This window comes from Macrosteles quadrilineatus, unplaced genomic scaffold, assembly GCF_028750875.1.
Source record: "Macrosteles quadrilineatus isolate MER2022 unplaced genomic scaffold, UCM_ALF_1.0 Scaffold_1__1_contigs__length_201487025, whole genome shotgun sequence".
Taxonomy (NCBI): Eukaryota; Metazoa; Arthropoda; class Insecta; order Hemiptera; family Cicadellidae; genus Macrosteles; species Macrosteles quadrilineatus.
In genome coordinates, this window is record NW_026542594.1 from 196,308,543 (window position 1) to 196,322,370 (window position 13,828).

Sequence of the window (13,828 nt, forward strand, 5' to 3'; positions counted from 1 at the left end):
TCAGGCCAAAGATAATTCTGTTATGAGTAAGTGTGAGTGTCTCTGAATCCATCTTTTCATCAGCTGGGATCTAAACCTGCTAAAATCATAGGGCATGGTCTTTATTGTTTCACTGTCAAATATGTAAATATGGGTTGACAATATTATTTTACTCCTAAACCCACTTCAATACTCATTTAAATAAACACAGAAAGTTTTGGTACAAATAGTATGAAAAAATTAGCAAACTATTTCAAAATATAGGTAAATCATGTTTAAATTTAACAATTATTGTTAAGTTCATAAATAACTTTTATCCCATTTACATGGTAGTGGTAAAATTAATAAAAACCATATAAGTGGACCACATCTTATAGAAATGGCTTATCCACCTATTGAATTTTGCAGAGCATAACCTTTTAAACAAAAATAAGTTTTAAATTAGCATATTAATAATTTAAAAAATGTTCTTACTGACATAACGATGTGGAATAAACGACCAACTGATCCCAGTCTTAGGAAATGCATGTTTTACGATCAAACTAAATTATTTACAAAATATATAGGCTACTACAAAGATGGAAATACAAAAATGTGAGACCAAATTTGAGACCAAAATGCCAAATAAGCATTACACAACCTGTTTTTAGAAAATGCTGACATAACCAACCAAGACTCCCAACCCGAACAAAAATACTTTCTGTGATAATGAGACATGATCAACCAAAAACCAAATTTTGAAACAATAAACACCATGATCTATTGAGGGACGATAGTAACTTATTTTACCCATGCAATGCAAGCTGTGAGTCTGTTATACCAAATGTACGTCTACACATGACAATGAGGTACTTTTTCCTTTACAAAAAAGTACTCAAGACGCTTTTATTTTCACGATATTTTCTGCGAGATTACACATTTTATTTTAAATTGTATTTTTATAAGGAAACGCATTACTTAGAACTACTCTTTTAAAACTAAATATTTAGAATTAAAATTCTGAAATTTTATTATTTTAACATTTAACACTTTTTGATCCATCTCGGACATAGCATGGGTGTTATTATGCACAAGCAATGCCGCACAGCTTAAAGCAAATTTTTTGAACCTATCTGGCTTTTGGAAAGTTTTTTTCGTTGAATAGAATTGAATATTCTTTAAACTTAAACCTCAGAGGCAAATATTTACAATACTCAACCTTGGGTTTCAGATTTATTAGTAATTATCTAGCTTTTGGTAGTAATTTATTTGACATTTTGTAATTTCCTTTATCTTCTGATTAAATGTTCAAGACGCAACTTATAAAAGCAAATTACCTGTGATAAAAATAAATTTAAAAAATCATTTTTCGTCTTCATTCACACAGACATGAAGCATTGTCTATCAGTAACATAATCATGTTAAAGCAATCTTAGGACTGTATAAATTATTCCCAACAAATAATTGTTTGGCATAAAATATGTTAACGTTACCAAACAGAAGGAAAGTTCGCGTTAGACATTAGTGTAGAGACCAGACTGTGCAATGTATGAGTTTGATTAATTTAGACATCCAGTGGAGAAAGTGCTACAGACTTCAGACTCCTCAGTCACATTGACACATGGGCAAGCTTGCAATGGTGTAATGGAAGGTGGCGAGGAGGTAGTAGAAAAGAGGGTATAGTTGGGGGTAGTGGAGAAAAATTATTGGAGTGGGGTTGGTGGCAGTATTGGGGCAGGGGAAGTTGATGAGGTAGTGGGGGGTAGTTGATGAGGTAGTGGGTTGGTAGTAGTAGTGAGGGGTAGTTGATGAGGTAGTAGGTTGGTGGTAGTAGTGGGGGGTAGTTGATGAGGTAGTAGTGGGGAGTAGTTGATGAGGTAATGGGTTGGTAGTAGTAGTGGGGGGGGGGTAGTTGATGAGATAGTGGATTGGTAGTAGTAGTAGTGGGGGGTAGTTGATGAGGTAGTGGGTTGGTGATAGTAGTAAGGGGTAGTTGATGAGGTAGTAGGATGGTGGTAGTAGTGGGGGGTACTTGATGAGGCAGTAGGATGGTGGTAGTAGTGGGGGGTAGTTGATGAGGTAGTGGGTTGGTGGTAGTAGTAGGGGGTAGTTGATGAAGTAGTAGGTTGGTGGTAGTAGTAGGGGGTAGTTGATAAGGTAGTAGGATAGTAGTAGTAGTGGGGGGGGTAGGTAATGGGTTGGTGGTAGTAGTGTTAGGGGGGTAATTGACGAGGTAATGGGTTTAGTGACAGTAGTGGAAGTAGTTGATGAGTTAGTGGGTAGTTTATATTGGGAGTGGTGGTAGTAGTTGGGTAAATGTTATTGGTTGTAGGTGGGTAGTGAAAGAAAATAGTTATGAGTAGTGGTATTGGGTGTGGTGGTAGTTGTCAGAAGTAGTGGTGGAGATGATGGCTATTCTGCATTGTAGTCCAAGGTATTTTATGGCAGTGGTAAATAGTTGTGGTGTGGCAATGGTAGTAGTGGGAAGGGGTAGATCTAATTAGTGGTGGTGGAAGAGGTGGTAATGGTGGTAGTAGTAGTGGAGGTGATGGTAGTAGTGATACATTCATGAGTGCACACAACACAGTGGAGTCCAACAAGCAACACTTACCTTGTCTACAGGCATCACTTTATAACTATAGATAGCTGGCAATTAATATAGAGCAGTTACTTACAGTTATCTGAAGAACTAACTAATCCTTGGATGGAAGACGCTTACCATTAACTGGTTATAATAACGTTGTTTTTTTTACAGAGGTTGTAAATTAATTGACTTAATATAGGTTTCATATTTTGTAACAAGGGTTTGTAAATGTTAAAATTCATTCTGGCAATCTTTAGGGTTCGGTTTATATAATTATTAACACATATTTTCCCAAAATGGACAAAATCAATGTGAGTCAGTGACACAGGCTTTAAGCCCAAAGAAGTTCATAACCTCTGTTAAAGACAAACTCGACTATCACCACTAAAACCACTTAACACAAGCCTGGAGCCCAAATTTACCATCTAGGAAGTTTCAAAAGGGTACACAATTGTCCCATGTCATACAGAATAGCAGGAAAATATACACTCAAAAACCATATTTGTACATACTTTACTTTATAACTTTTCTCATTCTCTAGAAGATATCAAACATGGTCTACAAGTACAAATTTATTCACCTCGAATATCAATAACCTTTTATAACCAGTACTTACATTATACGCTGATGTCCAGAGTAAACAATTTCCTGAGATTAAAGCATTATTGTGTTATAAATAGCACAAACAAATTACCGTACCTGGTCTTGAGGCTTCTGGCCCATGCAGCAACACACACAGATATTAGTGACACACAACACTTTTGTTAACAAACACTTTCAAAGACATATATATTGTAGGCTGAAGTTTATTGAACGTAGCTTACAACACAATAATACCCACAAATGGCAAATATATAAACACCCTTACCAAGACACTTTCCAACTAGGTAAATATGTAAAGAAAGTAACCTTTAGACAAATATTTTTAATGGATGATTTATTCTAACATTTGATAGTGAAAAATGACTTCAAAATGATTAAACAAAGTGTAAATATTTGTCCTTTATACCACTCAATAAATAAATTACAATTTTTCTCTAAACAAATTTGTTAGAAATGAACTGTGATCATCTTATAAAAACTCTTGTTAAAAAAATTAAATGTTACAAACTTGTTAACTGTTACCAATTCAGTCCAATTAGTAAATAAAATTCATGTTTTTCATGATCATACTTGCACATTTCTTGTGTCATAAGGTCATTGGACTGAAAGCAGGGAATCATTGGTATTCAATCTTAAGTCACAAATTATTGAGAATTAACGATTCCAAAAAACCATTGATGTTAAAAAATTGTGGAAGTATGAATCAAAAATTACCTATCTCTATTTTTAAATGTCCCACGGCATGATCCAGGTTATTTCACAGTTACCAAAATCACGGTATTAAAAAAATGGATACCCTGACACACATAAAAAAATTAACCACTTCAACAATATGCTGTGTTATTTATCCTGTTGATTATTTTGATGAATGCTGTATTTTAAAATGTTAAAACTATTCTATAACCATGCTCAAGCACAGCTGTGCTATCGCAAAGCCAGCAGAAGCTCATGCTGCAAGTTTTGTGAGCAACAAACAAGAACACGAGTCATTAACTTTTGAGAAATCAAATCAAACACAATCTGATAATACAATCTATAATCTAAGTAAAAGTTAAGTTGGTTAATTATTTCTAAGCTAACTAAAAATCTTTGTAGATCTTATCCCTTAAGCAGATTAAATTTCCAATCAAATTCAAAATCCTCTGAGCTTTGAAATACAGTAGTATCTCAATTAGTACAAAATTACAACAGAAAAAAATACAGAACAACTTTTTTTAGCCAAAAAAAATGGCCTAATTCTATTCTAATCTCTATGCAAATTGAATTATTTACATAGAAGATGATGCTGAAGTAGAAATCAATTTAAAAATAATCACTTAAAACACTGTTGAATATTTTATTTAATCTTAGTTTTGTTCAAGGAAAGGCTCTAGGCCAGGATTTTCAATTGTAGAATAAGGGAAGGGGAGATAGCAGCTAGCTTACTTTACAAGACATACAACATAAAACCACCAGCCATAAAACACACAGAAGACACAAAAAAACACACAATATTGTCAAGTGTGGAGAGAGAAAGTTAAAAAACGCTGGATAGTAAAATAAACTGAAAGCTAGCACAATTTAATTGATCATTGACACTGATGACATTTTCTTTTAAGGAACTATCTAAACTCTGTTCTTGTTACTGTCTAACATCGGCCATTAGTTGTATCATCTTCATTAATTGATGGTGGTGAAATTAAACAATGAAGACAAAAGATAATGTTCTTGTTACTGTATAACATCGGCCATTAGTTGTATCATCTTCATTAATTGATGGTGGTGAAATTAAACAATGAAGACAAATGATAAAAGAGTTGACAATGGGATAACTTAGCTTTGAAACTATAGGTCTCGGAAAACTATAAGGATTGGCAACAGTAATCCAGGAGGTATTACTAAACAAAGCCAAACTCTACAATGCCTTACCCAAATGGAAAAACAGTCAAATTTATTCAACAATTTCTACTTTAGCATGTAATCAATGCTAACGTCTAGTAAGCTCTCAGCAATAATCTTTACTTGGTCACTGTCGTAGGTTAGGTTAGACTTACTTCGCCTCCGGCTTCCAGTAGTTCTCGTATCCTCACCAAGATAGCCGGCAACAAGATGGCTCTACACTCACTGTCTAAGAACAGCTGACTGTGAACTATATCTCTCACAGTCATCATCTTCTGTTTTGCGAGACGTTGCGCTGGCATTTTGTTGATCAAATCCATCAGGAGATTACTGTCAATTAAAACAAGAACTTAAATTGCCTGCTTAAACTACAGAGTACATTTTTTGTTCTAGAAAACTCTTGAAGAACACAAATCTTCAGAAGTTACTGAAATAAAACTCCAAAGAAATACTTTTGATAGTTTTCCTGGACCCCCTGACAAATTCAGACTCTAGGACCCACAAACTCTTGTCTTACCTCAGTTGGGTAGCGCTGAACACCTGAAGCACATCGGAGATGGTGGACGGGAGGTACTTGAGGCAGTTGCCTTGGACGACCAGCAGAGTAGTGTCAGCGTTGTAACACATCATCACAGTGATGCTCTGTAGTAGCTGCTTCAGGGACAACTCAAACTGTTGTTGACCCTTACCTTCGTACAACCTGCATCAGCAACGGGGTATCGATATCAAGAATTCATTAAAAAGGAAGTACAAGGGTAAATATCTTGTACAACTGATGTTAAACAAGTGCCAATTTCACTATCGGGGGAAAAAATGTGTGTAGCTAGCGTATCGGTCAAAACCAGCTGTTGCTTTAGTTAGGATTATTATTTTTTGTACTGACACACAGAGAAATAAGGTACAGAGAGAACTTGCTTATGGGACGAGCATCTCTTGACTGAAAGTTGGCACTACAAAAATCTTATATGAGAAAACTACTACTGTACAATTTTGGGTAAAGCCAGTATTATTCCTTCCTGCTGTAGTACAAGGAAGAAAGGGCACAAGTTCAACTTGTAAAAACTGCATTTTTTTTTAGGATCAAACAGGTGATCTAATGATTAATGGAATGTGTATCACAAAAAAAATTAGTCAGAAAACTTAGGCCTACATATTCTTGGCCAAACAAGGTGTTACTTTAGTCAAAATTATTTATGACTGTAATTCAAGAAAAAAATATTTTAAGAGCCTAACGAGGAACAGCTGGTCTCAGTTGGAAGCATCAAATTACAGGAAAGTACTATTCTGTTTGGTGGATTAACTTACGCTGAGAACAAAAGCCGAGAGCGAACGATGAATTTCATTATGTATTGTAGGGATTTCATCGTCTTCTGTAGCATATCCTTGTCTTCAGTGAGGTTTGCGTTGTCCACAAGATGTTTTAGGACCACTATTAGTTTACTGAAACATTGTTCAAAGTATAATTAATTTTGTTCACATGTATAGAAAAAAATTGTTTGTTTATGTATTGTTTAAGATTATTTCGTTAGTTGGGGTTATTTTGTAGTCATTGGATTAAAAGTGTTTAAAAAGTAAATCAAAAAGTGTAAAACGTTCCTAATTTACCTATTTTTGAGTTAAATTATTGTTTAAAACATGTTATATACACATTTACTTACTTGTAGGCCAGAGTTGCACTAAATGTCTCTAAAATGTAGCGATCCAACACATGTTGAAACTGTTGGTATTTGCGGTCGGATACAAGCCCAATAATGAATAGCTGAAAAAAGACAAAGAACAATTAATTAAGAAACATAATTTGACTTTAAAATATTATATTTAATTTAAAGAAACTGTACACTGTAAACAGTTTACTATTGAGTTTCTTGATAGTCTTTAAGAAACGGTTCCCATCAGTTTGGTAATCTCTAGTTCAGTCAAACTGTTCTGCATGCACAATTCCACTTTCTTTAAATCATGAAAATCTTCTGTGGTCGTGTAGACATCATGATTGACTCAGACGGTCACAGAAACGACTTCATCGTTGTCTGCAATAGCGCCAAAATCATGAACATTTCCCGTGGCTGTATAGATGTCATCATCATCTACCGCAGTCACAGAAGAGTCATCGTCCTCGTCCACGACCGTGAACATCTTCCGCAGCAATGTAGACCATCCTCGTCATCCGCGATCGCGACAGAACCATGAACTTCTCCCATGCCTGTTTAGACGTCATCAGTGTCTCTTGCATGTTTGCGTCAATATCGGTAGTTATCCGATCGTTCGGGCGTGACTGGTATCATTATCGGAATCGGCTTTTGACGATCGATTGTCGACACCTATACCAATGGCTCAAGTATCAGTGGTTTTCGAGAATCGACACATCCCTAGTAAAAAATATAAATGGCGTAGGCCTTTATTTGGTTACAAATCTATTTTGAAATAAACATTTATTCTTGGTTTTCTTTATTTCGACCCCATAGAACCATTTCCTGGAGTTTGGCTGTTTACTTACAGGACATAAAATCCTTAATCTTGACTTGGATACTCACCAAACACTCAAACACCAAGTTGTCGTACAGTTCAGAGTCGGAGTTCTGCATGAGTATGTTGAACAGAGCGTCCAGCACGTCTTGTAAGTATTTGACCACTTCCTCTCCATCCACCTTCATCAGAGCTCGCAGACTCTCTTGCAACATGTCCGGCTGACTGGTCCAGTTCAGCAGTCCAAGAAGGTCCACTAAACATACGTCCACATTGGATTGGTCATCAATCAATTTTTAACACAGTAGACAAGCTTTTGAGTGTTATGGCTCTTTCCCTGCCATATCAAAAAGTGCTAGGTCCCGGCTCCATGAGACTTACGGTTCCTAATAGTTAATTCCCTATGCATAAAAGCTGTATTGTCATTGGTCAGTAGACTCTAGCCAACAAACCATTGTAACGGTGAAAATTGTTAGTCGAACTATGTGTATGATTCTCAATCTAACTTCAGTACGAAGTTTTATGTGAATATTCTCAAATAAGTAATAAACCAAAGAGGCAATAGAAGTTGGTATGGATATCTATTTTCGTTTAATACAAAGTCTGACTTTATAAATATGAGAAAGCATTAATGTGTCTATCTGTATTCTAAACTTATCTGTGCTCTAAGTTCAAAAATATGTCATCAAAAGTAAAGATAGGAGAACGGCCTTACCTTAGCCAGCTGTCGCTGGGTCTAGGGCAGACGTGAAGAGTATAATTTGAAAAACAATACTACCGATGGTATTACCTAATTTAGTCACAAAAAGAGTGTAAGAATGTGATCAGCAATTTGTTGTATATTTGCCCTACTGAATGCAAGAAGTAGCACAAAACTAGTTACACCCAGCAATCTACGCAAATTACTAACTTATTACGCAAATGCTGTACATGAGACACCTTCAACTTCTTGATTGATTGAAAACCATTTACAATATGGATTTTTGAGTGCATTACAAAATTGAATTCTAACCCAAAAAGTTCTACCATTACACTATCATGCACGAATGAATTTTTACAGCCTACCGTTCTGTGTGAGCTTGGTCGAGCAGACATTCGTCTGTATAATGAACGAGTCTTTGTTGGTGAGAACGAGTCCACCGGCCGATGGCTTGCTGCCTTCTATCAGCTCACTGCGCTTGGAGGGTAGGTTCAGATAGCTTATGTCGCTAGCATCATACTTCTTGTGGTCCACCTGTAAAATCAAAGCATGAATAACAATTTTATCTAACAGTATAAGAGTTCTAACTGAAATTTTCCAATATGGAAACTTTCAAATTTCTTATGGGACACCTTGTATTTTGTTTTATGGTTTTAGAATGTAAATGCAATTTTAAAACATTTCTATTCTTTCCTCTGAAGCTACTCGTTTAAGAGCTAAATGTTACATTTTGGAAAAAGTTATTTGCTGTGTAAATTCTACATCCTGTAGCTCCTAAACAAGCAAGTTTGGAGAGGAAATCCAAAGAATAAATGTCTTAAAATTGTACCTAGATTCGAAAAATATCATAAAATACTGGAAGTTACAGAACAAATTTTGAAGTTAGCCTCATGTGAAATTCATATTTTTGATGTTTTTTATGATTTATGATGCTAAATATCATTGTAGTTATGTAGAAATTTTATTTAGATATTTTATTTGCGTAAAACCCACCTTGTACACAAGAAGATCATGTTGTGTGTCCCTGAGTGTGGTGCCGTCTTCTTGCATGAGTCTCACGTAGGACATCGCAAACGGCTTCTCGTTCTTGTCTTTGGTCTCGTTTGATGATCTGTGAGAATAAAAACCTAACGTAATTTCAAGTTCTTTGTTTCAAGTTTATTTTCTGCGAGTACGTTTATTTCATTAATAAGATTATTGTTGAAATTTCCAACCCAATAAGTGCAAAACAAGTATTCAGAATATATCTGGATCTGTAATCTGATCGTCTGGTGAGAAAAAACCTCAACACCTATTATACAACATGTCGACATACCACATGAATTACGGTTCAATTGTATAGACATGTCCTTGGTATTCTATGATTTTAGCAAATATAGCTTTTAGGATATGTATCAAAAATGTTTTAACTTTCCATAATTTGTTTTAAGTATTTGTGGCATTTGCACTAAAATTTTCTTTACCTCAATATTTTGCCAGGTAAAAAAATAAAGGATTTAAACTACAGTAGACTACTGATTATCCACAAGTGAATTAACCACGCAGCGGATTAACCATGAACGCAAAAAATAAAAAGTATACAAAAGTATATGTGTATATTACACAAGTTAAAGTTTCGTTATACAGTGAGGACTAATAAGTTTAGCATGAGAAGGTCCATCATCTAGTGGGGAGACCATATAATTACTGATGTTTACTACACACACTATTGATGAGTCACTGTTGGAGTCACCATTTAAAACGGATGAGTTATTATTTTACATTTTGTATTTGTCTTTATATTTTGTCCTATCCGATATTATTTGTTTTGTAAATAGACATGTGTAAAACAAAATTATAAGGTATGTACAGTAATTTAAATTTGTTATTATTACTCAAACCCCTATTGAGGCTTAACTGTACATTCAAAGTAAAAATATTAGTTATTTCCCAGGTTTTTCAGGTTAGGTTGTCCTTGATTTTGACTATCCATGATCACTGAGCTACTCATTAAATTGGTTAATCCAGAATCTACTGTACATTTAATTTAAATGTAAACAGTTACCTGTGTTTAAATGTAAACCTAAGATGGCACACTTTGAAGTCCTCTATCGGCACAGCGATCTTGAACGTTTCACTCCAACGAGGCTTATCCTCGTGGTAGTAGATGATAGATTTGTACTCGTTTTGTGGAGGGACACCTCCTCCCAGCATTATCACTCCCTAAACAAATTGAAACCGGTTTTATAAAACATTTTACTATGCAAACAGAAATTATAACAATAAAGTTTATCTTCCCAAATTGAAAATTCTGTCAGTGACATTGAAACATTTAGTTTTGTGTCTGTTGTGCCAGTTTGCCAAAAACTCCCATTCAGGTAAGCCTGGCATCCTCACAAAAATCACAAAGATGGACTATGTTTTTAGGAAAAAGCATTTAGCTTGGATTAAAGAAATATATAGGTTGGAGAGGACACAGCTAACTCAACTACGGATGAAAGGTTGCAGATGAGTCAAGAAACACACAAAATATTTCATATTTCGCCTCTTTCAGAGGCTTCTTCAGAAGTAGATGGCAGTTACAAAGACAACAGTTTAAAATAAGATGTCACAGTTTAAATTCAAAATGTCTGATAGGTTATCCAATTGACATAACACGACACACTAAATACAGACACATTGCAATATTGTATTTAGAGTCATTCCACGTCAAATCACCCAAAAAATTTAGGTTATGAAACCCACCATCTCAGAATTTGATAAAACTTTGTGAAAATGTTTATTCCTATGCCCTAAGTAAAAATACAAAAAATTTTGAAGATACTGCTGATACTTTTTTTTATATTAATTTTTTTCCGATACACCGTTTTGACCATTTCAGGCCTCGGAATCGACAACCAAATGTAGCCTGGGCAACCAAAAAATTTAATTATTCACAAACCATTTAAGATAACACTTTCAAATTTTTAAGGCATGTTTCCTATGTCTTGAACATTAATAAAACAATATATAGGCCACTCTAGAGTATAATAAAAAATTTATAAAATTATTATAAATTTTAATTTAATTTTGCAAATTTGACCGTCATGGATTTGAAAAACGGCTATAACTTTTTTCTCCAACCACCTAGAACAATTATTTTTTTGCACAATTTTCCTTAAGCTATTACCTGTTTGAAAATATAAAGATATTAGTGGTTTTTTATGTACAGATATTGGAAAAAAAATAGTTTTAATAAAATATTAATTAACGCTAAAAATTTAGTAACATATATTTTGTATCTTATAAAAAAAATACTTACAAGAATTTGCAGTTATGAATGCTTAATTCACATAAGTCCTGTAGTTCTATGACAATAATAAATTAAATTTTTGAAGATTACTTGATATTCCCTTAAACAAATTTAAGTTAAAGCTAAAAGCTTTTGAGCGGTATACCTTGAAATGATTGTAACAAAATAGTTTAATGTTTTTTTTATTATTGGCTAATTTACAGCTTGAGTAAATTTTATGGCATGAGAGATTAGTCACATGACATAGTTATTTTTATTTGAAGTCCTTCCTGACTAGTAGCCATTTGTTCAGGTTTGATTCAGCCAGCTCTAAGTCCTTGGTTGTAAAGCTCGCTGAAGGCTTACTTTTCTGTTTGTACTTTTTATGGTACCTCCAAGACCATCTCAGGTTGACTTACCACAGCTTGTGGCATAAAAGGAGTGCTTAGCATTAATCCCAAAATCGTTTTCATGCTCATATATATTTTTTAAGTTTTTCCTGTTTTTATATTGCCCGTCACATCCATCCGTAGAATAGTGCACCTTTTTGACTGATGGAAAACTGTCTTTCAGCCATTTCATTAGTTTTATTTGGACAGCACTAACAAAAGAGACATCACGATCCAAGTCATCACTACCTTGATTTTACACAGCGATTTTAAACCTTTAGTTACAAACTTCGAACTTTAAAATTTGGTTATAACTTCGAAATTCTGCCAAATCAAAATATCTATGTATGTGTGTAATCTCTCATGCTATAAAATTTACTCAATTTGTAGTCCTTCCTGACTAGCATGCCATTTGTTCAGGCTTGATTCAGCCAGCTCTAAATCCTTGGTTGTAAAGTAATAAGTACTACCTGTAGAACTTGTTTGTGGAGCACCAACTGAACATACAATGTTACTAAAAGGGATCAAAACGGAATCTTTCTCTTTGTGGTCAGTAAAATGATTTATTAGCACCATATGGATGCATGAACACTAGTTCAGCATCTTCATATTCATCTGAAGTATTCCTCACAAGAGCAAAGTACTAATGGCAAAATCCCAAGCTAAAAAATCTTAAAGAAAACCTTTCTCCTAATGATGCAGTAATACTGTTGGACTTGAGTGAGAACTATTGTTTTGTGATTCAAAATAAAATTAAGATTCAGAGCTATCACTGGTCAAGAGGCGGTTGTACACTTCATCCCGTATGTGTTTATTTCGCGAGTGAGGGGGAACTAAAGGTTTCAAACCACTGTTTTATTAGTGATTACTTGGATCGTGATGTCTCTTTTGTTAATGTCATCCAAATAAAACGAATGAAATAGCTGAAAGACAGTTTTCCATCCGTCACAAAGGTGCACTATTTTACAGATGGATGTGACGGGCAATATAAAAACAGGAAAAACTTAAAAAATATATATGAGCATGAAAACAATTTTGGGATTAATGCTTAGTAGGGGTGTGCGATGCATCGAAAATGCATCGAAATTTCGATTCGATTCGATTCGATGCATCGAATCGCGATTCGATTCAGCATGCATCGAAATCACGATGCATCGATTTGGCCTTGATGCATCGAAAAAGACCGATGCAGCGGTTAACTCCCGATGCAACGATTACGTCCCGATGCATATTTAAAACTAATTTAGGACTCTAAAATGAGTTTTAGATAGGGAAGTGTCAATTATCGCTACCACCGATACTCGGACATTGCCGATACTAGGAATATCGGTATCAAGAATCGATTGCCAAACATCGATTTCGCCCGATTCCGCCGATACCGACAGCCGACAGGGATGGATAGATATTTTATTTAACATTTATTTATTTGATATCTATTGGTTTAGTAATCACGCTAACAACTTTAGTAACCAACTTAGTACTATTTAGTTCAAAACAGCTAAAGGTTATTTTCAGCTGTTCTCTCTGCAGGCAGATGATATTGCACAACACAATACAATCTACATTTCAAGATGTCAGACGGTCAGAATTCAGTCTCAGACAACCGGCGTGCGAGTGTCCTCAACACGAAATTATACTAAAAAATGTCTGTATCAATAAATCAGACCTTTAAATGTATTATTTTTATTTTTAGAACAAAATAAATAACCTAAACTTGTCTAGATGTTCAGTTTCATCCCTGCATTACGCATCATTAGAAAAATTCGATTCAATTACAACATCGAAGTCAGAGGGTTATTCGTATCGTAATCTACAACGCAGTGCGCGTGCGTGATTGGCTAAGTCGCTAATGACGACACACGGTTGCCGTGGCAACCTACAGTGCGCACTGAGCTCTGCGCCTTGTGTGTGAGGGAAGATTATACCAACAAACTATTTCAGGAATTCCATTTTGGGACGGATGAAAGATAAGGAAGAAACAAAAAGTGGTCACGTGTGCAAAT

The 13,828-nt window shown here is 34.9% G+C and overlaps 1 protein-coding gene across 1 annotated transcript in view; it reads right to left on the reverse strand.

Moving 5' to 3' along the window:
- Nucleotides 1-13,828, reverse strand: part of LOC128993432 (dedicator of cytokinesis protein 1) — a 55,767-nt gene that overhangs the window by 24,622 nt on the left and 17,317 nt on the right. The window contains exons 10-17 of the mRNA XM_054417325.1: nucleotides 10,231-10,388; nucleotides 9,180-9,297; nucleotides 8,552-8,720; nucleotides 7,555-7,742; nucleotides 6,682-6,782; nucleotides 6,329-6,463; nucleotides 5,541-5,723; nucleotides 5,179-5,353 (exon numbers count right to left, since the gene is read on the reverse strand). Coding sequence (XP_054273300.1) covers nucleotides 5,179-5,353; nucleotides 5,541-5,723; nucleotides 6,329-6,463; nucleotides 6,682-6,782; nucleotides 7,555-7,742; nucleotides 8,552-8,720; nucleotides 9,180-9,297; nucleotides 10,231-10,388 — 1,227 coding nt within the window. The remainder of the gene's footprint in view (nucleotides 1-5,178; nucleotides 5,354-5,540; nucleotides 5,724-6,328; nucleotides 6,464-6,681; nucleotides 6,783-7,554; nucleotides 7,743-8,551; nucleotides 8,721-9,179; nucleotides 9,298-10,230; nucleotides 10,389-13,828) is intronic.